The following is a 25,481-nucleotide window of genomic DNA, read 5'->3' on the forward strand; positions in this document are numbered from 1 at the left end:
CCTGTCTGTCCCTATCTATCCCTCTCTCTGACTCTCTATCTCTATAAAAACAAAAACAAAAAACTAACTTTCCTCCTCCACCAAGTACTTTCCTATCTGTTTTGGTATGGACTCGAGGGAGGCAACTAATTTAAAATCTACCTTAATTTAAAAGGGTAAATATTCTGAGCCAAATGACAAAATTTGTAAAAAGCAAAATGAAGACTTCTTAGATTGGCCGTTATTCTCAGTTAATTGTTTCATGGTTTGCTCTTTATTTGTGCCAATAATAAAAAATTGACTTAAATAATTCTGTTTTTGCAGAGTATAAAGCAAAGTATGTCTTGCTTTAAGAAACCCAGTCTGAGGCTTGCCTTTTCATTTACTGTTCTTCGCCATCTTGTTAGACATCACCAGTGCAGACTCTCAAGTGCTTCTGTTTTATTATTGGTGAGGGTGGTCTACTTTTTATTTTCCCAGTTGAATGAATTAGTTTTACCTGAGCCCTCTGTGTACAGAGACCTAATATGCCAAAGAAAAATTGTGAGGGACAAAGAATCATGCAATGTTAGAACAAGAAAGGACATTGAAATAATCTGGTCCAGCCCTTCATTTTAGGGAGGATGAAGCCAGGGTGCTGAGAGGGAATAATAGGACTTTGATGTCAGGCTTACTTGAGTTTATGTCCTGGCTCTTCATTTAATAGCTGTGTGTCCTTGGACAACTTATATAACTTTTCTGAATCTCATTTTCCTCTTCTGTTAAGGAAAATAACAATGTCTACCTCACCAGGTTGTTGTGAAAACTAAATGAATGCCTGTAGCGTATTAGATGCTTATTCTGTATAATTTTCTTCTCCTTTTTCAAAGGTATACAAAAAGATATAGGCAGAATTGATCTAAAGCTCAGATATCTAGACTGTCAGTCCTGCCCTTTTGCCACCTTGGCCTGCTCCCTCCCTGTCCCTGTGGCAGCCCCGGGTGGTTTCCCTTCCTATGTGCTCCCCTAACACACACGCGCCCGTTGGATCTTACACACGCGCACACATATACACTCGTTGGATCTTCCTGAAACCTGTTTTGATTATGTTGTCTGGAGTTACACAGCTAGTGAATGGCTAGACTTTTGCTGTGTCCTCTTCCTTCTGTGCCTTTGCCCATGCTGTTTCATCTCCCTTGCATGCCCTTCCACAGCCGAGTTGCCGTTGGGCACTGCCCTCCCTCCCGGCTCTGGGTAAGATCAGTGTCCTCTCTGATCCCTTCGATAGCCATCCCCTGCCCAGGTCCACTGGGGAGTTACCAACACACTTCAGCATGCATTTTCCTCTTTAGTGGATGTTTCACCGCTTTGTGTACAGAACTGAATTCTAGAAATCTAGGAGATTGAAGACTTGAGGAGCTTATTAACCTGTTCTTACAGCCAGGTTAAGATGTCGCTCCCTGTTGTAAGTGCACAGAGAGGCTAACCCTTTCATACTCCATTTAGTCTTTATTAAAACTCTGAAAATTTGAATTTAATCCTAACATATGCATTATAAAGGTCATTGAAAACTGTCTTGTTGGTTAGTGTGCCATACCCATACACCAAGATTGAAGGTTCAATCCCCAGTCAGGACACATACAAGAATCAATCAATGAATGCATAAATATGGAAAAACAAATCAATATTTCTCACTCTCTCTCCCTCCTTCCCTCTCTCCCTCCCTCTAAATCAATACCTCTAAAATCAATCAGTAAATATAATAAATTTATAAACTTTCTCTTGATATATGATGTTTATAAAGTTTATTTGCATTTGTTTTCTGATTTTCTCTTTTAACACATATGTATCGAATATCTAATGTGTACTACATTCTGGAGCTGCTCTGTGCTCTAGAGCAATGGTCCCCAACCCCTGGGCTGCAGACCGGTACCGGTCTGTGGGCCATTTGGTACCAGTCCGCAGAGAAAGAATAAATAACTTACATTATTTCCATTTTATTTATATTTAAGTCTGAACAATTTTATTTTTTAAAAAATGACCAGATTCCCTCTGTTACATCCGTCTAAGACTCACTCTTGACACTTGTCTCAGTCACGTGATAACATTTATCCGTCCCACCCTAAAGGCCGGTCTGTGAAAATATTTTCTTACATTAAACCGGTCCGTGGCCCAAAAAAGGTTGGGGACCACTACTCTAGAGAACAGGAGACGATTAAGCATATTAAACAGGGAAAACAGACATTAAACAATAAAAAAAACACCCAAATAATTACTGTATTTTCCCATGTATAAGACACACCTTAATCTTTGGAGGAAAAAAAAAGGTATTACATAAAGTTATTGAACTCAAGTTTTATTCATCATAAAACTTATATAACTCCTCATCACTGTCAAAACTCCCATCCATTAGCTTGTCCTCATCTGTGTCTGATGATGAATCACTGTCTTCATATATATATTGCCTTGTGAAAAAGCAGGAAATACAAGTAAAAAAATCTACAACCCCTGTATAAGGGGCACCCAGTTTTTAGACCCCAAATTTTTCCAAAAAGGGAGCGTCTTTTACCTACAACATGGGGAAATACAGTAGTTACTATTGAGTTAAGCATTGCAAAGGGAAATTTCAGGGGAAATCCAATCTAGTGAGGTGTCAGTGAAGGCTTCACTGAAGAAGAGGCAATTACACTGTACAGTGAAGAATGGGTATGGGTTGGCTTGGCCAAGGCAGGAGAGAAGGCTGGCTCCTGGGGTTGACATACGGTGAGCAGAGGGAACAGAGGCAGGAGATGGTGAGGCTTGAGAGTGAGTGTGAGGACCTCACAGAGGGTCTGTGAGGCTGTGTTAAGGGTTTTAAACCTTATACAGGGACAGTAGGAAACCACCAAAGGGTGATATATGCTCTAGTTTAACTTTTTAAAAGATCACTCTGACTGTCTATAGAAAATGAATGGGTTCTAGAGGAGTGAAAGCTTATGTAGATGTGAGGATACCAGTTGTTCTAGGTGAGAGATGATGGTGTCTTACACCATCCTGTGACAGGGAGGGGCTATAGTAAGTGGATTCCAGATTTATTAATCGGTATTATCAGTTGGACTTGGCAGTTTATTAGGTTAGAGGGGGGATGTCAGCGATAACTAGATTTCTGGTATGAGCAAGTGCACAGCAGTGTTTCCTGAAGGAAATGTGTGCTCAGGAGCACAGCTAGGCTTGGGTTGGAGTGGGGCTGATTGCAGCTTGAACATTTTCACTTTGAGGTGTTGGTGAAGGTGATTAGGTTCTCCCAATCTCCCTTTAAGGAAAATGGGATAGTCCACATTTGTGATTGAGAAACTTAGGCTTGGAGAGGTCAGGCCACTTGCCTAAGATGACATATCCAGGAAAAGGCTGAGACTGGGCTTGATCCCATACAGCAGGTCCTCGAACAAAGTTGTTCATGCATTGTGTTTGGTAATAATATTAATGAGTTGCTATAGGATCTTAGCACTTATTTAGATCAGCCTGTGCTAAAATTGATTTCATTATATGTCGTTTCACTGCAGTTCCAAGAACCTGTCAACAACTTTGGGGATTTACTGTATATTTATTTCTAAAGCTGCACTTCCTAAGCCATGTCACATGGGCTGTATGCTAAGAGTTAAATGTTGAATCAGGCTAGCCTGCCCTCTCAACATACCAGTTCTCTGCTCCCTCCTCCAAACACACCTGTCTGCCCTAACATCTCTTGTTCAGGAAGGGACCTTTGTGGAAGTAGGAAGGAGAGCGTTCCTGGTTCTGCCCTCCCTAAAGTTAGGACACAGCAGGAGTGGTCCCTCCCTTCCGTTTATTGTTCACTCATTCATTCTTGTTCTCCCTTCACCTCTGGCACATGTTGAGTATTGGTCACCCCATGTGTGACCATTTGCGTGGGATTTTACTCTGTCCACTGACGGTCTGGTGCCAGTGCCAACATGAATTCCCAGTTTGGAGTACAGTGAAGAAGGAAACTGTATTTGGTGCAAACAGCTCAATTGTGATACAGCACAGCTGTGGAACAGCTCAGTCGTGTCACAGACCCATTCTGAAGCAGAGGGCAAAAGCACAGCTGTGAAATGGCCCTGGAGCATGGCAAACCTGCTCTGCTCAGGTGGGCTCCCCTCTGGGAACAGTCTTTGATGGAAAAGGAAAGTGTACTCTGAGCCAGAGGGGAACTGACTTACATAGAGAGAAGTCCCCCCAGTCTCTGGTCAATCCTCATGCAAATGAGGACCTCAAAGCTTCACAGTTTTATTGGTTCAAAAGCACTGTCCTGATTGATCAGTGAAAATTCTGATGAGGATATACCCATATTCCCCCATGTATAAGATGCCTCCCATGTATAAGACGCACCTTAATTTCAGGACCCGAAATTTGGAAAAAAAAATTACGTAAAATTATTGAACTCAACTGTTATTCATCATAAAATTCATACAACTCCTCATCTGCGCAAAAAAGCAGAAAATGCAAGTAAAAAAAAATCTACAACCACTATATAAGATACACCCAGTTTTTAGACCCCAAATTTTTCCCAAAAAGGTGCATCTTATACATGGGGAAATAGCTTTATGTAGAAGGGAGAGTCTCAGTCCTTTTCATTGAAATACTCTTCCAGGAACTCCTTTAGAAGGGTTGACTCAGGCTGTAGGAACACAGTGCAGGCAGACAGTTCAGTTCAGGCTTCTTGAAGGGTGGCTTGTGTGAATGGCCCCTGTTTAGAAATGGCTGTAGGCTCTGTGTTTTGTTTTGTTTTGTTTTGTTTTTTGTTTTGAACCCAGTTAACCACCAGGACTCCTTCTTGATAGGTATTATCTTTCTCACGGTGGCACAGTACTTTCAAAGAACTTAACAAACCTCACCTCTTTGACCCTTGCATCAGCTCTGAAAGAAAGGTCACATCTATTCCTTCAGTAAACATGTTTAGAACAGACACCCACCATGCACCAGGCACTGTGCTGTAACTTGGTTGGTGATACAGGATGAGTAAGACTCTGTCCTCATTCTCAAAGGGTTTAAGATCTCATAGGGAAAACTGATGATAGATTCAGAAGTTAAGGGGCTTGTTTTCAGAGTTTCTTAAAATTATGGCCCTCTGCATAAGAAATTACTTGGGCTGCTTGTTAAAATAAAAATAGATTTCACACCACAAACCTGCTGAATTGGATCCCCAGGGTTAGAACCTCCACTGATTCATATGCTACTCTGTGGCTAGTAAATGATCCAGTTGAGATGTGAGCCTTTTCTGGCCATGTTGCCAGGTATTTTTTCCCTCCATTTGTCTTGCTCATAGTTTTACAGATGAGAGCTGATGCGAGTAGAAGTCCAAAGGCCCACAGTGAATTAGAGACAGGACTGGGATTAGCACCTCAATTTCCCTGATTCCCAAAGCTGACTCTTTGGGAATACCATCCAGAGTATTCACTTTGCACTCTGGTTCTGATCGAAACTGCTTTCTGTTTCCTTTTCTTTCTAAATGTATTCAGTTGTATAAGCTCTCAGGGATCATTTGTGTCATATTCTGTCAGCAGGGAATGTCTGCAAACAGGCCTCTTTTCTTTACTGTATACCCAGGAGGCTGTGTTAACCAGCCTTAGACCACAAGGAAAATTCTACCCAGAGGCAGAATCCTTGAAGCCTTGGGGTACCAAAAGGCTGCTTAAAGTTCTACCCTGATAGATAAGGGAAACCAGATCAGTAAGACCGGTCGTGGTTCATTGAGTGGAGACTTTAGAGCTAAGGTCTTGGCAGGGTAGCTCCTTCCTGGTTTGCTGCTTCTCCTGGTTTTGGAGAGAGATTCAAGAATATTACTTTGCTTCAGATTCAAAAGACCTAGGTTAGCCTATGTATAATGTGCTTTTTATCTCTATTTATCTATCATATGTGTTATATATCTCTGTTATACATGTCATATGTGTGTGCACAAGATGTATGTATCACATGTGTATGTAGAGTGTTCATATAAATATTTATATATATATAGTATGAATATAAAAAAGAAAATAAGAGAGAAGGTCTAATAAAGACCAGTTAGATCTGCATATGACCACATATAATAACTTTTTGTTTAGGAACACTGGCCTTGAAGTCCAAACTTTATGCTCATCTTAACTCCACTTGTTTAACCTCTCTGTTCACTTGTCCGAAAGTAGCCTACCTCACCAGGCTTCTGTGATAATTAAATAAAATAATATATGTCAAATATTTAGCACAGGTCCTGATAGGTAGTAAGAACTTAATCATTATTATCACAGAACAGGGATATTCTTGGCCTTTTCCTCATTTACACGTTTGTGGTAGGATGGGGGTAGGGAAGAAGAGACCAGGAGCCCCCCATCAAGGGGGTTGATACCACCCGACTTCATTTCAGCCAGTTGTCACTGTGTGAAACTATAAGCCCAGTAGTATCAGAGCCTTTTCAAGGGAAATCAGAATAATTTTAAATATGAAATTGCTTGCTTTTCAAAATTTAACAACTAATTTTTTTAAAACACACACACACACACACAAATACAAACACACCATAGACCAACAGAAGGGATATATGGGCTGGTTCCCAGCTTTGCAGTCTGGAGGGTCATCAGCCATATCCTTGCTGTGTCACACACCTACCCTCTAGGCTTGGATGAGGGAGGTGTTTTCGACATGTATTTACAGAATGCTTGTTCTGTGCCTGGTGCTACTCAGGAGCATATGGGAGGCAGGGCTAACACACCAGATGACAGAGAGCAGGGTAGGAGATAGGGGCACTTGATTGTGGGCCGTATCTTAAAAGGATGAGGAAATGAAAGATTTCTATGAACTGATGTGGAGTCACTTTGAGGATATAGTAAATGGAAAAAGCAAGGTGTATATAAGGTGTAGGATACTATCTTTTGTGTAAGAAAGAAAGAAAATAAGAATATTTATATGTACACTGCTCACAAAAATTAGGGGATCAAGGAACATGTGGATACTCCAGTACTTTCAGCCTTTTGTATAGTACATTTTCACCAATGAAATAAAAGTTGGGCCCTGACCAGATAGCTCGGTTGGCCACTAGAGCATCATGCTGAAGCACAGAGGTTGTCAGTTCAATCCCCGGTCAGGGCACATACAGGAACAGATCAATGTTCCTGTCGTCTCTGTCTGTCTCTCTCCTTTCCTCTGTCTCTAAAATCAGTAAAATAAATATTTTTAAAAAATTTTTTAAAGAAGAAATAAAAGTTGGTTTTGCATTTATTTGCATAATAAAACAACTTTCTTTGACTTGTTTGCTTTTCTGATGTTCTTGTTTATTTTTTAAAAATCAAATGGTTTTTTTTATTGCTTCATATTCATTTTGAAATACCCATATCCTCTAATTTTCGTGAGCAGTATATTTGCTTAGTATTACAGGAACAAACAGGAAACCAAAACAAGTGAAAATGGTTGCTTGGGGAAAAGTAGGACGAAGGGTTAGGGACACTTCTGATTATTCTTTTAAAGTTTCATTTTGAGTTTTCAACTATATAAATGTATATAACTTTTTTTTAATTAAGTAGGCCCTGGCTGGTTAGCTCAGTGGATAGAGTGTTGCCCTGTATGCAGACGTCCTGGGTTTGATCCCTGGTCAGGGCACACAAGAGAAGTGACCATTTGCTTCTCTTCCCCTTCTTTACCGCTTTCTCTCTCTCTTCCCTTCCCACAGCCAGTGGCTCAGTTGGTTTGAGCGTTGGCCCCAGGTGCTATGGATAGGTTGACTGATTTGAGCATTGGCCCTAGACAGGGTTGCCAGTTGGGACACATGTGGGAGTCTCTCTCTCTCTCTTCTCTCAAGAAGCAAGAAGCCATAGCAAATGAAAAGTGAATTAAAAATTTTCATTTTAATAGTTATATGTATCTACTGGCTATATTATATTAGATAGTGAAGGTCTTGATTCTAGAACTTTGTTTTTCAGTTTTATATAATTGACGTACAGCACTACCTAAGTTGAAGATTTACAGCATGACTTGACTTATGTATATTATATGAAATTATTACCACATTAAATTTAGTTATCATGCCTAGATTCTAGAACATTTATTTAATGGTGAACTAAGCTGAATCTTTACCTTAGGGTGAAGAGCTACGGGGTGGTCCAAAAATGATGGATAGAGTAATTTGAAGAAAGCCAGAAGTTGTGACTTCTGGAAGTTTACCTTTTTGTCTGGCTTGTAGATAGAGTAACAAGGAATAGAGTGAGAAGAACATCTAGGAGAAGGAACAGTATAGGCAAAGACAGGAGCAAGAAGCATAGCAAGTGAAAAAAGAACAGTGAAGAGCCAGGACCAGGAATAGGATGGAGCCTTCACTATGTCAGACTCCAGGGACACAGATGAAAACTGCCGTGCCTTCAAGGACCTGACAACCTCATCTCTACGAGCCTATAGACAGGTGACAAGCAGTTCTACTGGGTGTTTGCAGTGTGAGAGACACTGGTCCTAAGAGCTGTGGCATACATCGGAGGCTGACCAGCATCAGGCAGCCTGTGAGAGGCCATGGCTTATTGGCCTCGCTTGAAGACAGACAACCTTTCTCTGGTGTACAATAGGGAAGCTCTAAAAGGTTTTAAGCAGCACAATGATGGGGTAAACTTGCATTTTAGTAAGCTAACTCTACTCCATTGAGGCCAGTTTCCATACCCAGGTCTGTGATAGCTCGATTGTGATTTTTCTTTTGAACCAGTCATTTCCAGTGTCTTGTCTAGTTTATGTCTTGTTTTGTTTTTTCTTTCTCTTCCTCCTTTCCTGCGTTGCTCTCTCCTGGGCCCCACACTCTCTGCTGGGCCCCATGCTCTCTTCTTCCTTGATGTCCTTCTCTCTCCGATCCAAAGATCAGCCAGTAAAAAGCAGGCTCACCTGTCCAGGTAAGAGGGGTACAAGGGTGAGGGGGGAGGCCCTCCTCTTTTAAATTAGAAGTTATTTCTATTGTATTGTTTTATTATTTGGATAGAAAGCACATTCACATGATTCAGAATTTTAAAGTTACAAATGAAATGTAATGCAGTTTCCAACTTTATTATACCTGTGCCCCAAGCACTTCTGGTAGTTTTCCTTCCGTAGAGGCAATCAATGTGTATTTCTTTTGTATCCTTTCAGAGATATTTTATGCATGGTTTGTAAACACATATTTAAACATATATAAACAAATGATTTTCTTTTAGCCACTTTTTTCCTGTCCATATAATTCTGCATCTTGCTTTTTTTTAAAATTAATTTAATGGGGTGACATTGATTAATTAAGGTACATAGATTCAGAGAAAACATCTCCAGGTTATTTTGACATTTGATTATGTTGCATACCCATCACCCAAAGTTAAATTGTCTTCCGTCACCTTCTATTTGGTTTTCTTTGTGCTCCTCCCCTCCCCCCCCCACATCTTACTTTTTTACTCAGCAACATGTCTTAGAGATTCCTTATAGTAGTAAAGAGCTCGATTCTTTAGTAAGCTGAATACTGTCATTATATTGATCTACTGCAATTTAGTTCACCAGTCAGCTGTCTTAACATTTAGATTCTTCCCAGTGTTTTGCCACTGCAAACAGTGCTTCTATGAATAGCCTTCTACATAGTCATTTGCTGTAGATGAGAATAGGAGACTCCCTTCAGAGGGCCAGCAACTATTGATTAGGAATTTGGACACTTCTCTAAAAAGGAGAGGCATAGTAATGATTTGAGCTTCTCCTATTCCTTCAAGGATTCTATGAAAAAGCCCAGGCAATAAATCTGGTTTGGTGATATGTGGTAACTTCAAGTTTTAGGATCATAATATACTGCTCACAAAAATTAGGGGATATTTCAGAATGAATATGAAGCAATAAAAAAAAGCATTTGATTGTTGTGTGTGTGTGTGTGTGTGACAGGGACAGAGATAGGGACAGACAGGAAGGGAGAGAGATGAGAAGCATCAATTCTTTGTTGCAGCTCCTTAGTCTCCTTAGTTGTTCATTGATTGCTTTCTCATATGTGCTTTGACTGGGGGGCTACAGCAGAGCGATTGACCCCTTGCTCAAGCCAGCGACCATGGGGTTACGTCTGTGATCCAGTGCTCAAGCCAGTGACCCCGCACTCAAGCTGGATTAGCCTGCGCTCAAGCCAGCGACCTCTGGGCTTCGAACCTGGGTCCTCCACGTCCCAGTCCGACGCTCTATTCACTAATCCAATGCCTGGTCAGGCTTGATTTTTTTTTTTTAACAGGAACATCAGAAAAGCAAACAAATCAAAGAAAGTTGTTTGATTATGCAAATGAGATGCAAAACCAACTTTTATTTCATTGGTGAAAATGTGCTATACAAAAGGCTTAAAGTACTGGAATCTGCACGTTCCCTGATCCCATCATTTTTGTGAGCAGTGTAGTTTCTCAGCAAGGTGCCTCAGGCTGCTGAACATGGGGTTGGCATACTGCCACCAAACAGACCAAATTGCTCTTCTCTCATGGTACCCAAAAAAGATAAAGGAATTTTTAAAGGTTTGAGTCATTTCTGTAACCTCCTTTCTAGAAAAGTGTACAAGTTGCTAGTTACCCAGCAGGTTAGTACCAAATGTCTAGTTGCCTTCCTAGAGATGCCGTTTGGGAAAGGGATGAAGAGGGGAAGCTGAAGTGGGGGAGAGCATCTCTGATGTTGCCACTGCAGTCGTCTGCTGTGTTTTGACTCCTGTGTGTTTTGACTCACCACATCCTTGCCATCAAGTCTTCCCGTCCTTTACCTAAAACTAACAAGCTGTTTTTTCCTGTCTTTTTCTTGCATTCATATTCTCTGCTGCTCTGTTCTGTTCCATCAGCCCCATTGCAGCCTGGTAAGACCCAACAAGTGTGTTTATTTGTGCACATTCCATTCTTGCTATTGTCTGTCTCCTGACTCCAGGAAGGGCTATTTCCCTTCACACCTTGCTGGGCATTGCTTTGCCAGCCTAGGATTTCAAATAGGTGGTGTTGCTAGTGTTGTGGACATAGCTAATCCTCCCCCAGGTTGAGTGGGTATCAAGGTAAGAGTGTTGGTCTCTCAGTGCCTAAAACATGGAGTTGCATTTGACAGGGCTTTCTTCCACTACAACACTGGTTCCTCCCTGTCTACCTCACTGATGTGCTTTAATTATTTCTTCTCCAGGTTAAGTAGCCTGTCTTTGGGAGATTCAGCATCTGAACGCAAGTCCCCTTCCCACCACCGCCAACCTTCTGACACATCTGAGGCAACAGGTAACTTCCTTCTTGGGGCATTAACATATTAAGGTACACAGAGGTATTAAGGTACACTCATACAGACAAATTTATATACCCCATATGTAAAACAATGTAGCCTTGATATGAGCTCATAATGTGTAATAAGCATTGTTACATGCTATATACAAAGTTGCTCATTTAGTCCTTATATCAACTATAGAAAGTAGATTTTATTATTCCTGTTTCATAGATGAAGAAGCTGAAGTTCAGCAGGGTTACGAAAATTTCCCAAGTGCACAGATTTGTAGAGAACAGAATCAGAACCTGAAACCAATGGGTTTTAACTCTACAACTCATGCTTTATTCATTACTAGAAGCAGTCACACGAAACTGCACACATGCGCAATGCCTGATACACACCCACAAGGAAGGAGACAGTTGGAAATTACAACCTTTCTTATTTTCTATGTTTGTGTATGAATGTACATGTGAAAAATGGGTTTTCTCTTGTCATTTATCCTTCCCTGGATTTGGCAGGGAGCCAGCCCTGAGTCACTCTGCATGACTTGTCTAGCTCTGCAAAGAGTGAACCAATTATTGGTGCCCTACCTGCTGCATTCATTGAATGTAATTTGACAGGAAACTTGCAGTCTCACCAGGCTTCAGTCCCAGGACTGCACCTCTCTAGCATTAGCCTTCAGCCTGGAGTCAGCCTGCCTCTTCTTCAGCCAGTCTCACTCAGACAGACACAGAGAAAGGGACATATTCAAAACAGACAGGCATCTCAGAGAGGATGAGTTCTTGTATAGAATACAGAATTGATCACTAACAAAGGCATGTCATTGTCATAGTGTTTTTACAGGATAAGTCTGGGGAACCTGGTTTGTCTGGAAAGGCTTTCTGGAGGAAGAACCATACTGGGGCTTTCCTGGGTTGGTCTTGAATTCCATGCACTAACTTTCCAGTGCCAGTGCCTACCTTTTTCCTTTTTCTCACCACTCACCAGGTCTTGTTCAACGCTGTGTCATCATCCAGAAGGACCAGCATGGCTTTGGCTTCACAGTCAGTGGGGACCGCATCGTTCTGGTGCAGTCTGTGCGGCCTGGTAGGTGTTGCATCCCTCCTGCAATGGATGGTTCTCACATAACCACCCTGTGTGTGACAGTGCTGCATGACTTGGAGAACTTCCAGGTCATTTCTCTCTGAGGGCCTAGGAAGTCCTGGGGGCACAATTGAATTACTCTAGAACTGGCTCCTCAAGGGCATCTGGAAAAGTCTCCACAATGCTAAACCACTAGGAAGAATTTCTAGGAATGACACTTTATTCTTACTTCCCCTTGAGAAGTATAGAAACAGCAGAATTGGCCACAGATCATCGGGTAGATGCCTGGTTGCCGTCCAGTGGAGTTCCTCACGCTGACTCAGAGCATGCTACAGAGAAATCAAAGACCTGCTTTTTTACCTTCACATCAACTCACTCAGTGCATAAGCCATCACCATTCTGCAGCTGTTTAAAATGAGACAGGCACACTGGTACAAATGTATTTGGAAATACAATAAACATTAAATAATAAATTACCGAAAGATAAATGATATGTGTTGAACAGTACAGGGTAGGAAATGGTGTTTGGAAATTTGTGTTTGGGTAGTTTGTGGTTCAAGACATAGTCATTTTTCTTCTTAGAAGAAGTAGGATTTTAGGAGTAGTTTGAAAGATGGAAGTGAAAAACATGTTGGCGGGAAGGGGGAGAGAATTTGATGGGAGTGGAGTAAAGAGTGGGAGGACATCATAAGCAAGTCAATTAAGTAACCAATTAGGTATGAAAGAACTTCAAATATTTCAAAGCATGGTTATATGTCAGGTAAGAGAATCACTTAGTAATCCAGGCTGAATAAGGCAAGAAATGGGAATGGGGAAGAGTATAAAGCAAGTGTCCCAAAGAGGTGTGTACAGCAGTGTAGCAAATGGGATTGGGCCAGGTGACATGGAGCATTGTGGGTCTGGCTTAAGATACAAGGAAAGGGGAAGGGAGCAGGCTAGCGTTTCACACTGAATACAGTGGAAAATGGGGAGGATAATGTGCTTTAAGAAATTTTGGAAAGATTAGGGATTTGTTTATGGAAAAGACAAAAAGAGAATGTCAAATTTATGATTAAAATGAGGTAAATGGATCATGCAAGAATATAAACAGGTCCCGGCCAACTGGCTCAGTGGTAAAGCATTAGCCTGGTGTGTAGATGTCCTGGGTTCAATTCCTGGCCAGAGCACATAAGAGAAACGCCCATCTGCTTCTCCAGTCTTCCCCCTCTTGCTTCTCTCTTTCTCTCTTCCTCTCTCTCTATCTCTTTCTTCTCCTTTCCTCTTGCAGCCATGGCTCCATTGGAGCAAGTTGGCCCCGGGCGCTGAGGATGGGTTTATGGCCTCCACCTCAGGCTCTAAAAAAATGGCTCCTGTTGTAACGAAGCAAGGGCCCCAGACAGGCAGAGCATCACCTCCTAGTGGGCTTGCCGGGTGGGTCCTGGTCAGGGCACATGCGAGAGTCTGTCTCTGCTTCCCCTCCTTTCACTAAAATAAAAAAATTTTTAAAAGAATATAAACAATACGCTACTTAAATTATATCAGTGGGAAGTTTGTTTTTCATCTCCTATGGTAGAGCTCTGAAAAGATCTTTTTATTCTCTGCTTCCCTTGACCTCTCAAGGTTCCTGGACTAGGTGAAGCAGCTAGTGCCAGTAACTTGTACTTTGCCTCTGTGGTCTGTTTGATACAGCAAGTTTGGGGATCCCCTCCAGTGAAGTATGAATTCAGCACTCCTTCAGTTTTTCCTGCTCTTAGGCCTAAGTGGAATCAGACCCAGAGAGCAAAGATAAATGTATGAGTTACAGCAAAATATGAGTTTTAGAAAAAATGTGCATGGATATGTATTTTAGAGAATTGGCAATGAATTCACAAAAGTAACACAGCAGTTATTATTGTCGTTTCAGATATTAGGTTTCTCTGGTTCAGTTTCTCCAAGTGTAGTCTTTGTTCTATCTACATTAGAATCACCTAGATGCTAGAATGGTTGAAATTCGTAATCTTGGGCCCTACCTCAGAAGGACTCAGTCACTTTTGGTAAGGGAGCCAAGGAATATGCTTTGTAATAAATTCCTCCAGTGATTCTTATGCTTACTGAAGTCTGAGAACTTATGCTCTAATTCCTTCATTCTGAAGAGTTCGATTTTTTTTAATCACTAAGTTATTAGAAGTCATGTGTTTCATACATTCAGGCAAAATGGCTCTTTCTTCTTCACCTTTAGTTTCTGGATGACAGTGTAAGAGAGAGTTTCCAGGTATTCGCAAGTACTCTTCCATAAATAGCACACTTTATATGAAGGTGGTCTCAAGTCCCAATATTGAAAAGCCAAATTGCAATGTAGTCATTACTGTCATTTCTTGTTAAGTCTAGAAACGTCTAGATGTGCTTTGTGGGAGTTTTATTTTGATCGAATGAATGTAACTTACAGATTTAATGATCCTCTTGAGGCTGACTTACAAAAAACTAATTTGTATGCTTCACATTAACTTGTCTTAGTTTTAGTGTTTCTTAGGCTCCCTGGATATAAATTAAACCAGGACTCAGTCATTTAAAACTATATAGTGATCAAAACCACTATAGCCTTCATCACATGATAACTTGAAAAAAGTTAAGAGCACATCTGAGCTCTACTCAGTCATAAACAGAAGCTCTTAATCTGGTCCATTAGAAAGGGAGACATTGTAAATAGTTTAAAACAGATTTTTAAGAGAAAATAAAACTGTTACCAGTATCATTCTTAGGCTAAGTATCATTCTTAATGAACTCTCAAGAGTATTTTTATGAACCTCTCAGAGCTCATAAGTCACTATTTAAAAACTCTTGTTTTAATCCTTTTCTCCATATTTCTCTTAGTAATTATTATTACATTAATTAGATTTAATATAATAAACTCAATCTTCCCACTGGATAATAAGAAATAACTCTTATTTGACCTTAGAACACATTCAAACAAAGCACACATACTCTTCCCAGAGCCTGGCCCTTCTATGCTGTTTTTGCCTGGCCTTCAGAGTCTAGCATCTGAGCTAGTTGGAGGACAGAGCAAGAGATGGGACCTGATAGAGTCCACTCTGGCTTAAAAGTTATGTCACTACGTGTGTGTGTTTGTGTGTGTGTGTGTGTGTGTGTGTGTGTGTGTGTGTGTGTATTTCTCTGAAGCTGGAATCGGGGAGAGACAGTCAGACAGACTCCCGCATGCGCCCGACCGGGATCCACCCGGCACGCCCACCAGGGGGCGACGCTCTGCCCACCAGGGGGCGATGCTCTGCCCCTCCAGGGCGTTGCTCTGTCGCGACCAGAGCCACTCCAGCGCCTGGGGCAGAGGCCAAGGAGCCATTCCCAGCGCCCGGGCCATCCTTGCTCCAATGGAGCCTCCACTGCTGGAGGGGAAGAGAGAGACAGAGAGGAAGGAGATGGGGAGGGGTGGAGAAGCAGATGGGCGCCTCTCCTGTGTGCCCTGGGCGGGAATCGAACCCGGGACTTCTGCACGCCAGGCCGACGCTCTACCACTGAGCCAACCGGACAGGGTCAATGTCACTACTTTTATAGCAATGTAAGATCTACACACTAGTGGTACTTAATATAGGAAAATGAGAAGAAATTTTGGAGGGAAATGATCTGACACAACTTTTGTGTACATTTGGTGAGTTCTGGGAAAGTTGTTGGGCTCTGCTCACCAGGCCTTCTTCTTACAGGAGGTGCAGCCATGAAAGCCGGTGTGAAGGAGGGCGACCGGATCATCAAAGTGAGTGCCTTCCCTTTGCACACTGTCTTATGATACCATTAGTCAGCCACTGAGTTCGGGGTGGCACCATGACAATGATCACAGAAGTATAATGTGGCAGAGTGTGAGGACTAAGATATTCTAGGCCCTTCTTGACTCAAGTAATCAGCCTTCTAGAACAGGTTTTATTATTCCTGTTTCACAAGTGACAGAAGCATGATTAGGAGTGAAACGTGGAGACTAATGCAGGACTCAGTGCCTTCTCTTCTCAGAGTGATATTCTGCCTTCCAGACAATGCTGACTTTAGGTCCTTGCCAGTTCTAAACAACTGTCATCTTCCCTGTCGATTCAGCACTTTCTTCTGGAATAGAGTACTAGAACCAGGAAGGAAATCCTAGATGAGGAGGTCCCTTTCTCCTAGGAGGAGAAAACACAGAGTCAGTTGACGTGTACAAAGCTAATGGTTGGAAAGTGTATACCAAAAATTAAAAAATAAATGAATGAACAAATGAATAAATGAAGCTGCAGGTCTTATTCCTGCAAACTTATGGACTAGCTGGGAGACAAAACACATGGCAGATGTGAACAAGAACAAATTCATGATATGAATTTGAGTCAGCAAGTGACCAGAGGTGGTTAAAGAACATTGGAAAATAGCTTCCTAAAGGAGTGGCATTTTAAACTTGTAAAATGATCCTTTAGATTTCCATCACCATTACTCGATATCATTTGTCTCCCACAACAGGTGAATGGCACCATGGTAACCAACAGCTCACACCTGGAGGTGGTGAAGCTTATCAAATGTGAGTTGGAGAGAGCTGATCAGTAAAGAAAGGAGGGGAATAGGTGGGCTGAGAAGGAAGTGGGGAAAGGGTTGGCCTGTTGGCCCCAGAGACTTCCTTTACAGATGGGGCAGCGGCTGGAGTTACATCTTTAATCTTGATATGGAGTGGTCCACTTAGACTGCCACAATTTCCTGTTATTTCAGGTGGAGACACTGCTAGTCTCTCTTCAAATATCTTTATTTTTACACCCATCTTTGCATTCACATTTAGACCATATTTTACTAAGACTAGGTTTCACTCAAACACTATTTGCTCCCCTCTCCCATTCACAGACATTTTTCTCATTTGTTTCCAATTCTGGGAAAAAAAGCAAAAATATTTATTTGCAGCCGGGAAGATGCAACAATCGAGTCTGCCCAAGTAATCAAATGAAAGCAATAATGATAAAACAGTTAAAGGGAATGAGAGGTTTGGGGAAGGTAGAAGGCTGGAATTGAGTGCCTTCCATGTGCCAGGCAGGCTTTATATTGGCCACTTAGTCTAGTGAGACAATGGAGGAAACAAGAGACTGATCGGGCAGACCCTCAGTAGTGTTCCCAGATATTTATGGGTGGAATTTTGGTTAAGGTGTCTGCATGAAGAAAGGGAAAGCAGGGGTACTGATGTTGAAGCAGGGTAGACAAGCAGCAGTTAGAGAATGAGGGGGATATTATAAGTGAGAAGTTTAGCTACAGAATTTTAAACTTACTAAGGGTAGAAAGGGAAAGAAGCCTTCCTTTTAGTTTGAATGTCTTCTGTCCAGAACAGTGTCACTTGAGCAAGTCTTTTTCTGCCCCTCCAGCTGGTGCCTATGTTGCACTGACCCTCCTGGGCTCTTCACCCTCATCCGTTGGTGTCTCTGGGCTCCAGCAGGACTCAGCCCCAGTAGGAGCTCCCCAGGTCACCCCTGTGACCCCACCACCACCACCTCCTCCACCTCTGCCACCTCCACAGCGCATCACAGGACCCAAACCTCTGCAGGTAATAGTCCTTCTGCTCCTTTACTCACACTGTTGTCCCTTTGAATAACTCCCATTAGGAGAGAAAGCAGGTTAAATTGAATAGCACCGGTAAGCAGAGACAAGCCGAAGAGCCGTTCTCCTTCCATGTAAATGTGTGTGCACTTTTATCAGACAACAACATATAGTGAATTTCCTAAATGTTAAAGACTCTAAGGAGGCCCTTTGATGGTGCTCCCCCCACACCTGCAGGCATAGACAAAGGCATCTGTTAAACACTGTTGCCGGTCATTGTCACAATGGTGTGGAACAGGAGTAGGGGAAAGACTTCCTGGAGAAAAAGGCTGCATGGAAGAATGAAACAGGAAGCCCATTGTGTAGGGGGAGAGAATCAGGAAAGGAAAAACACAAGTAGGGAGCGAACGTGAGGACCACAGAAAGCTGTGTGAGGACTTAAAGAGGACAAGGTGCAGATAAAATGGGGAACAGATGTTCCTGCTGGAAAGTAGAGTGAGCCAGCTAGTCCTGGGAGACTTTAGAGAGCAACTTGATATCAGAGGTGATTCCAGCAAGGTTTCTAGAAAGTTCAGGTAAAATCAAAATAAGATTGTATGTTGACTGAATTCCAGCAAGATTCTAAGTTAGACAAAACACATTTATGACACAAGCTCGATTCTCCTAACTTTCTTTCCTTGCCCAAGGATCAGCAGGTAGAAGAAAATTGAGCTGGTTCTCAATTCTCACTACTGTTATATTTTCCATTCTTAGGATCCTGAATTTCAAAAACATGCCACCCAGATCCTTAGGAATATGCTGAGGCAGGAGGAAAAAGAGTTACAGGTAAGGTCACCGCTGGGGGTTGCCTTAATGAAATAATACTTGATCAGAGCAATCTGCCAATTGTACAACTAAATTTACAGGCCATATCCTATTACTGTAAAACTTTAAAAATTAAAACCTAGGACCACTAAGGAATTGCCATAGGTCAATAGAATTGGTTAAAGCAGATTTTAACTGATAGAGTGAATAGGGTAATAGCTCATGGATAATAAATTATAATAGTGAATATATAGACAAAACTCAAACAAGTAATGAGACAGGTAGAATAAAATGAAAGAACATTAGAACTGGGGAAACTCAAGAGTCGATTGGAATTGATCTTGGTAGTTTCCCAGGAAGGGAAGTATCGGGGAGGAGGGTAGAGGTGGGTAGGTGAATGCCCAGCCAAGCTGATAGAGGTGGGGCACTGTTGGTGAAGGGGATGCAGAGATTTCCACGCCTGGAAATGATGTGCAAACAACAGTAAGATTACTTTGGCTGAAGTGGAATCACCAGATTACTACAGTACCTGTGGCCTGCAGCAAGCTTCTCACTCCTTCATTTCAATTCAGCAAATTTCTGTAAGTGCCCATGTATGTAAAGCATTGCTTTAGTTCCTATAGTATACAGAGATGGAAAGATTAGACAGTTCTTTCCCTTAACACGTTTAAAATCTAATGGGGAAAACTCATATTACAATAGGGGAGAGAGTGGCAGAAACAAGCTTCCAAGAAGAGAGCAGTTAATTAATAATGGGAAATGTGGGGGGCAGCTTCACAGAGAGGATTCTGTTTCAGCTGGGCCTTGAAGAGAGGGACTTCTGTATACAAAAGAGTTGGCGGATGGAATGCTACTCAGCATAGCTGAGGCACAAAGATATAAAAATATACTCACTTATTTAACAAGCACTGAGTTCCTGAGTTCCTGCTGGGTGTGTGTTGCAGAGCTAGGGTATGGAGGGGTGCTGGGGCCAAAGTTAGAATGGTTACAAAGATAAGTGAGAGATGAACCTTTCCTTTAAGGAGTTTGTAATTCAGTAGGATATCAGTGGATGAATGGGATTTATAGTAAGTGATGATGCATATTGACAAATATCATAGAATAATCAAGACAGCATGGTACTCATATAAGTAGAGATCTGTAGGCCAATAGAATAGAATCAGAGTCCAGAATTTTACTCATATATCTATGTTCAATGGATTTTTGACAAAGATGTCAAGACAATTCAGTGGAGAAAGAATAGGCTTTTCAATAAATGGTGCTAGGACATTATTTGGACCCTTACCTCACAAAATTTTTAAAATTTTAACTCAAAATGGATCAAAGACTTAAATAGAAGAGCTGGAACTATTTTTAAAAATTGGAAAAACTCTTAGAAGAAAATATGGGTGTAAATCTTTATAACCTTTTATAAAGCAGTTGTTTTTTAGATCAGACACCAAAAGCACAATTAAAAAATGATAAATTAGCCCTGGCCGGTTGGCTCAGCAGTAGAGCGTTGGCCTGGCGTGCGGGGGACCTGGGTTTGATTCCCGGCCAGGGCACATAGGAGAAGCGCCCATTTGCTTCTCCACCCCCACCCCCTCCTTCCTCTCTGTCTCTCTCTTCCCCTCCCACAGCCAAGGCTCCATTGGAGCAAAGATGGCCCGGGCGCTGGGGATGGCTCCTTGGCCTCTGCCCCAGGCGCTAGAGTGGCTCTGGTCGCGGCAGAGCAACGCCCCGGAGGGGCAGAGCATCGCCCCTGGTGGGCGTGCCGGGTGGATCCCGGTCGGGCACATGCGGGAGTCTGTCTGACTGTCTCTCCCCGTTTCCAGCTTCAGAAAAATACAAAAAAAAAAAAAATTGATAAATTAGACTTCATTAAAATTATAAACCTTTATGCATTAAAGGATACAATCAAAGTAAAAAAACCAACCTGACCAGGAGGTGGTGCAGTGGATAGAGCATTGGACTGGAGTGCAGAGGACCCAGGTTCTAAACCCCAAGGTCACCGGCTTAAGCATGGGCTCATCCAGTTTGAGCACGGGGTTGCCGGCTTCAGCGTGGGATCATAGACATGACTCTATGGTCGCTGGCTTGAGCCCCAAGGTCACTAGCTTGAGCAAGGGGTCACTCGCTCTGCTTTAGCCCTCCAGTCAAGGCAGATATGAGAAGGGAATCAATGAATAATTAAGGTGCCACAATGTATAATTGATGTGTCTCATCTCTCTTCCTTCCTGTCTGTCTGTCCCTATCTGTCCCTCTCTCTGTCTCTCTCTCTGTGACTCTGTCACACACACAAAAAAATTAAAACAATCCATAGAATGGGAGAGAATATTTGCAGCTCATATCTGATAAGGGTCTAGTACCAGGATGTGTAAAGGACTCTTAAAACTCAACAATAAAAAGACAACCTAATTTAAAAAAAAAAAAAAAGACAACCTAATTTCAAAGTTAGCAGAGGATTTGAATAGAAAGTCCAATAAAGAAGATAAATAGCCAATAAGCACAGGAAAAGATGCTCAGTACTACAATGAGATCTCATTCCCCAGCTGCTAGGATGGTTAGAGCCAAAAGAACAGAAGATAACAGTTGTTGATTCGAATATGAAGAAATCAGAGAAATACTTGTTTATATTTTGTCTTTGTATTCACAATTCTACTTTATTTCCACCATTGGTGGTGAAAATGTAAAATATAGTACAGCCACTGTGGAAAACTTTGGCAGTTCCTCACATATTAAACAGAAACACAGAGATAGAATGATCAGTTACACTCCTAGGTATATACTGAAGAGAATTGAAAACATGTTCAGACAAAAACTTGTACTTGAGCCTTCATAATAGCATTAATCATAATAGCCAAAAAGTGGAAACAACACAAATATTCATCAACTGATGAATAGATAAAAATGGTATATTTAATACAATGATATATTATTTAGCCATAAATAAGAATGAAGTACATACATGCAGTAACATAGAAGAACCCTGAAAACACTGTACTATTCAGAGCAATTCTGTGAATATACTAAAAACCATTGAATTATACACTTTAAAATGGTGAAATTTATGTTAGTGAATTATATGTCAATGATAATTTTTAAAATATTTTTTAATGCCATGGAAGCCCAAAAGAAGGGATAATTAATGATGCAGTGATCAACAAAGTCTTCATGATGTGATACTTGAGTTAGGATCAGTCTGTTTCACTCCAGAAAGTGCTTTTGGCCTTGATGGGCTTAAGAGTTTATTCTGAAGACATTAGGAGTTGATCAAAGCATTTTTGATTAGGGGAGTGAACATATCTTCAAATCAGCATTATTTAGAAAAGCGTGTTAAGTGGATTGACACATAAGGAAATCATCTGGGAGGCTCTTGAAATAGGTAAGAAATGACAGATTTAACAAGAACAGCAGAAATAGTTGGAGATGGCAATAGGAGACAGCTCAGAAGTCAAATCAGTAGAACTTATCAATTGGAAGAGGGAGGAACAGGAGAAGGGACAATAAAAGATAGCCCAAAATTTGGGTGCCTGGTTAGATTTTGATGCCATTAATGGAGTGTGACAGAGAGAGGAGCAGGGTTTAGGAGAAAGAAATGAAGGTCAGCTTTGGGAGTACTGAGTTTAAGAAGGTGCCCCTGAGACATTCAGATAAAAAGACTATCAGGGCTGGACCTCATGGAAAAAGGCTGTTGAAACAGACATTTGGGCTTGACCAGGCGGTGGTGTAGTGGATAGAGCATTGGCCTGGGATGCTGAGAACCCAGGTTCGAAACCTTAAGGTTACTGGCTTAAGCGCAGACTCATCCGGCTTGAGCATGGGCTCACCAGCTTGAGCACGGGGTTGTTGGCTTGAGCGTGGGATTATAGACATGATTCCGTGGTCTCTGGCTTGAGCCCAAAAGTCCTTGCTTGAAGCCCAAGGTCGCTGGCTTAAGCAAGGGGACACTGGCTTGGCTGGAGCCCCCCAGTCAAGGCACATATAAGAAAGCAATCAGTGAACAACTAAAGTGCCACAACAAGTTGATGCTTCTCATTTCTCTCCCTTCCTGTCTGTCTGTCTGTCTCTCTCTCTCTCTCTCTCTCTCTCTATATATATATATATATATATATATATATGAAATAGACATTTGGGTATCCTCAGCACAAAGGTTATAGTTCAAATCAGAAACTGAATGGTATCACCCAGGGTCCAATGCAGAGAAAAAGAATAAAGCTAAGGATGGAATTTTGGAACTTACATGCTTCTGGAGCACACTGCACCGACCTTTAATGTCACACCAATTGCTATTATATTTCTATTTTAATTATTTGTTTTTCTTCCCTATTGGACCAAGTTCTTATCTCTACATTTGAATATTTCTCATGCACAGCTGGCATAGGACCTGGAATATATCAGCTCTGTGTAAATGTTTGCGGAACTGAATGCTCACCTGAATAGAAGAGAGGCAGGGATAAAGGCTTGTGAGGAGATCCAAAATAGTGTAGAGTTAGGAAGTCGAAAGAGAGCAGCATTTTGAGGAGGACCTTGAAGAAACCATTTGATTTGGCAGTTAAGTCATGCTGTTCTTTAAAAGAGTAGCTATTTGAGGTATAGAGAGAGGAACTCGATTGAGGAGTGACTGGAAGGCAAAGCAGTGTGGGGCTGTAAGTGTGGGCTCCTGCTTTGAAACGTGTGCCTATGACAGGAAGGAGGAAGAAGCTGAGGCAGTGGCTTGAAGCCTAATCCGAGCTGATGGAAAGGGTTTTATTGTAGTGGTTTGTGTTTAAGACTGGAAACTTAAGAAGGAGCCATTGGAAAGAAGACTTTGAAAGTATATTGCTGGTGCCTAAGAAGAGCCTGAGGCAATTGGAGGCATTAACTTTGTGAAAGACTTAGACATAGTTTCTCTTCTGGGGGAGGGTGGAATGGTTACAAATGTTTTTTGTTGTTGTTGTTGTTGTTTTTTCTTTTTTTTTCTTTTTTTCTGAAGCTGGAAACAGGGAGAGACAGTCAGACAGACTCCCGCATGCGCCCGACCGGGATCCACCCGGTACGCCCACCAGGGGCAACGCTCTGCCCACCAGGGGGCGATGCTCTGCCCATCCTGGGCGTCGCCATATTGCGACCAGAGCCACTCTAGCGCCTGGGGCAGAGGCCAAGGAGCCATCCCCAGCGCCCGGGCCATCTTTGCTCCAATGGAGCCTCGGCTGCGGGAGGGGAAGAGAGAGACAGAGAGGAAAGTGCGGCGGAGGGGTGGAGAAGCAAATGGGCGCTTCTCCTGTGTGCCCTGGCCGGGAATCGAACCCGGGTCCTCCGCACGCTAGGCTGACGCTCTACCGCTGAGCCAACCGGCCAGGGCACAAATGTTTTTTTTATTAATTTTTACTTATTGATTATATATAGAGAGAGAAACATCGATTTGTTTTTCCATTTTATTTATGCATTCATTGGTTGATTTTTGTATTTATCCTGACCAAGGCTCAAACCCACAACCTTAATGTATCCAGATGACATTCTAACCAACTAAACTACCTGGCCAGGGCAGCTGCAAATTTTTTGAATAAAATAAAGTTGAAAAAGTTTTTACCAGATGATACTGTCTCCTGAGACTAAGGGCAGGGTTGGAAGCTTGCTAGGTAGATGTGGAGAAGATGAAAAAATAAGTGTGAGAAATTTGTAAAACAAAAAAGGTTGACATGGAGCAGTAAGGCCCCAGATGAGCTTAGAGCAGGGGTCTCCAAACTACGGCCCGCAGGCCGCATGCGGCCCCCTGAGGCCATTTATCCGGCCCCCACCACACTTCCGGAAGGGGCACCTCTTTCATTGGTGTTCAATATCTACATCCTGTGCTCCTGGAGTACTGTATGTGGCGGCAGCGCTTACGTACAGTACTACTTCCGGTGACGCGGGACGCATGCATCACGGCTCCTGAAGCACGTCATATCACTTGTTACGGTTAGCAGTGACAAATATGGAACCGGGCATTGACCATCTCATTAGCCAAAAGCAGGCCCATAGTTCCCATTGAAATACTGGTCAGTTTGTTGATTTAAATTTACATGTTCTTTATTTTAAATATTGTATTTGTTCCTGTTTTGTTTTTTTATTTTAAAATAAGATATGTGCAGTGTGCATAGGGATTTGTTCATAGTTTTTTTTATAGTCCGGCCCTCCAACGGTCTGAGGGACAGTGAACTTGGCCCCCTGTGTAAAAAGTTTGGGGACCCCTGGCTTAGAGGATATGTGTATTTGGAGTCTTGATTTAATTATTTAACCAGCAAGCTTTCTGAGTATTTCCTTTTGAGTAAAATAATAATAGCTGGCTATATTCAGTCATGTATGTAATTAAGCACCAGATATTTTCCTAAGCACTTTGCATACATAATCTCATTCAGATCTTTTAGTTCAGCTCTCCCCAGAGGCAGGTACTGTCATTTCCAGGTACTTTTATCTCTGAGGACTTGTTAAAGCTTGCCCAGGTCTACACAGCTAGTAAGTGGAGATACCAGAACTGAAAGCCAGGACTCCCTGACTGCACAGTGCACGCTCTACACGTGTGTGCTGCGTGTCCCTCTATGCTGTGAGGAGTGCTAGATCAGTGTCAGACTGCTTCCCAACTGTGGAGCTCATCACACTCTGTCTCTCATCTCAGGTGCTTCTCCCTGTGTGTGTGTGACTTTACTCTTTGGCGCCTTTTTGTGTGCTGAGCTGGACAGTCACTTAAATATCTCACACTTGAGTAGTAGTCATAAAAGACCTCATTTTGGATTTGAGACTTAAGCCAGCCTTTGAAGAGTGAGTCAGATTAAGATAGGCCTTTGTGTTGTGTCTTCTTTCTCCAGTTGCCTCATGTGTTCTGTTTCTCGCCATTTATACATTTTTTTTCTGCTAATTGGTGGTGAAATAACATGTATCTACTAGAACGCAAAGATTTCTTCTCTCTCCCCTTTGTTTTGGGATAACTGCCTATTCCCTCACTG

The 25,481-nt window shown here is 42.0% G+C and overlaps 1 protein-coding gene across 11 annotated transcripts in view; it reads left to right on the forward strand.

Moving 5' to 3' along the window:
- ARHGEF11 (Rho guanine nucleotide exchange factor 11) overlaps positions 1-25,481 on the forward strand; it is a 130,013-nt gene that overhangs the window by 65,311 nt on the left and 39,221 nt on the right. For 8 of the 11 annotated variants that reach the window (XM_066261772.1, XM_066261779.1, XM_066261776.1 and 5 more), the window contains 8 exons: positions 8,805-8,837; positions 10,754-10,768; positions 11,080-11,168; positions 12,139-12,237; positions 15,906-15,955; positions 16,681-16,738; positions 17,562-17,740; positions 18,487-18,558. In XM_066261772.1, the coding sequence (XP_066117869.1) occupies positions 8,805-8,837; positions 10,754-10,768; positions 11,080-11,168; positions 12,139-12,237; positions 15,906-15,955; positions 16,681-16,738; positions 17,562-17,740; positions 18,487-18,558 (595 nt within the window). The remainder of the gene's footprint in view (positions 1-8,804; positions 8,838-10,753; positions 10,769-11,079; positions 11,169-12,138; positions 12,238-15,905; positions 15,956-16,680; positions 16,739-17,561; positions 17,741-18,486; positions 18,559-25,481) is intronic. The other 3 variants (XM_066261778.1, XM_066261783.1, XM_066261775.1) reach the window with 2 other exon arrangements.

The sequence above is a fragment of the Saccopteryx bilineata genome, chromosome 2 (genome assembly GCF_036850765.1).
Source record: "Saccopteryx bilineata isolate mSacBil1 chromosome 2, mSacBil1_pri_phased_curated, whole genome shotgun sequence".
Classification (NCBI taxonomy): domain Eukaryota; kingdom Metazoa; phylum Chordata; class Mammalia; order Chiroptera; family Emballonuridae; genus Saccopteryx; species Saccopteryx bilineata.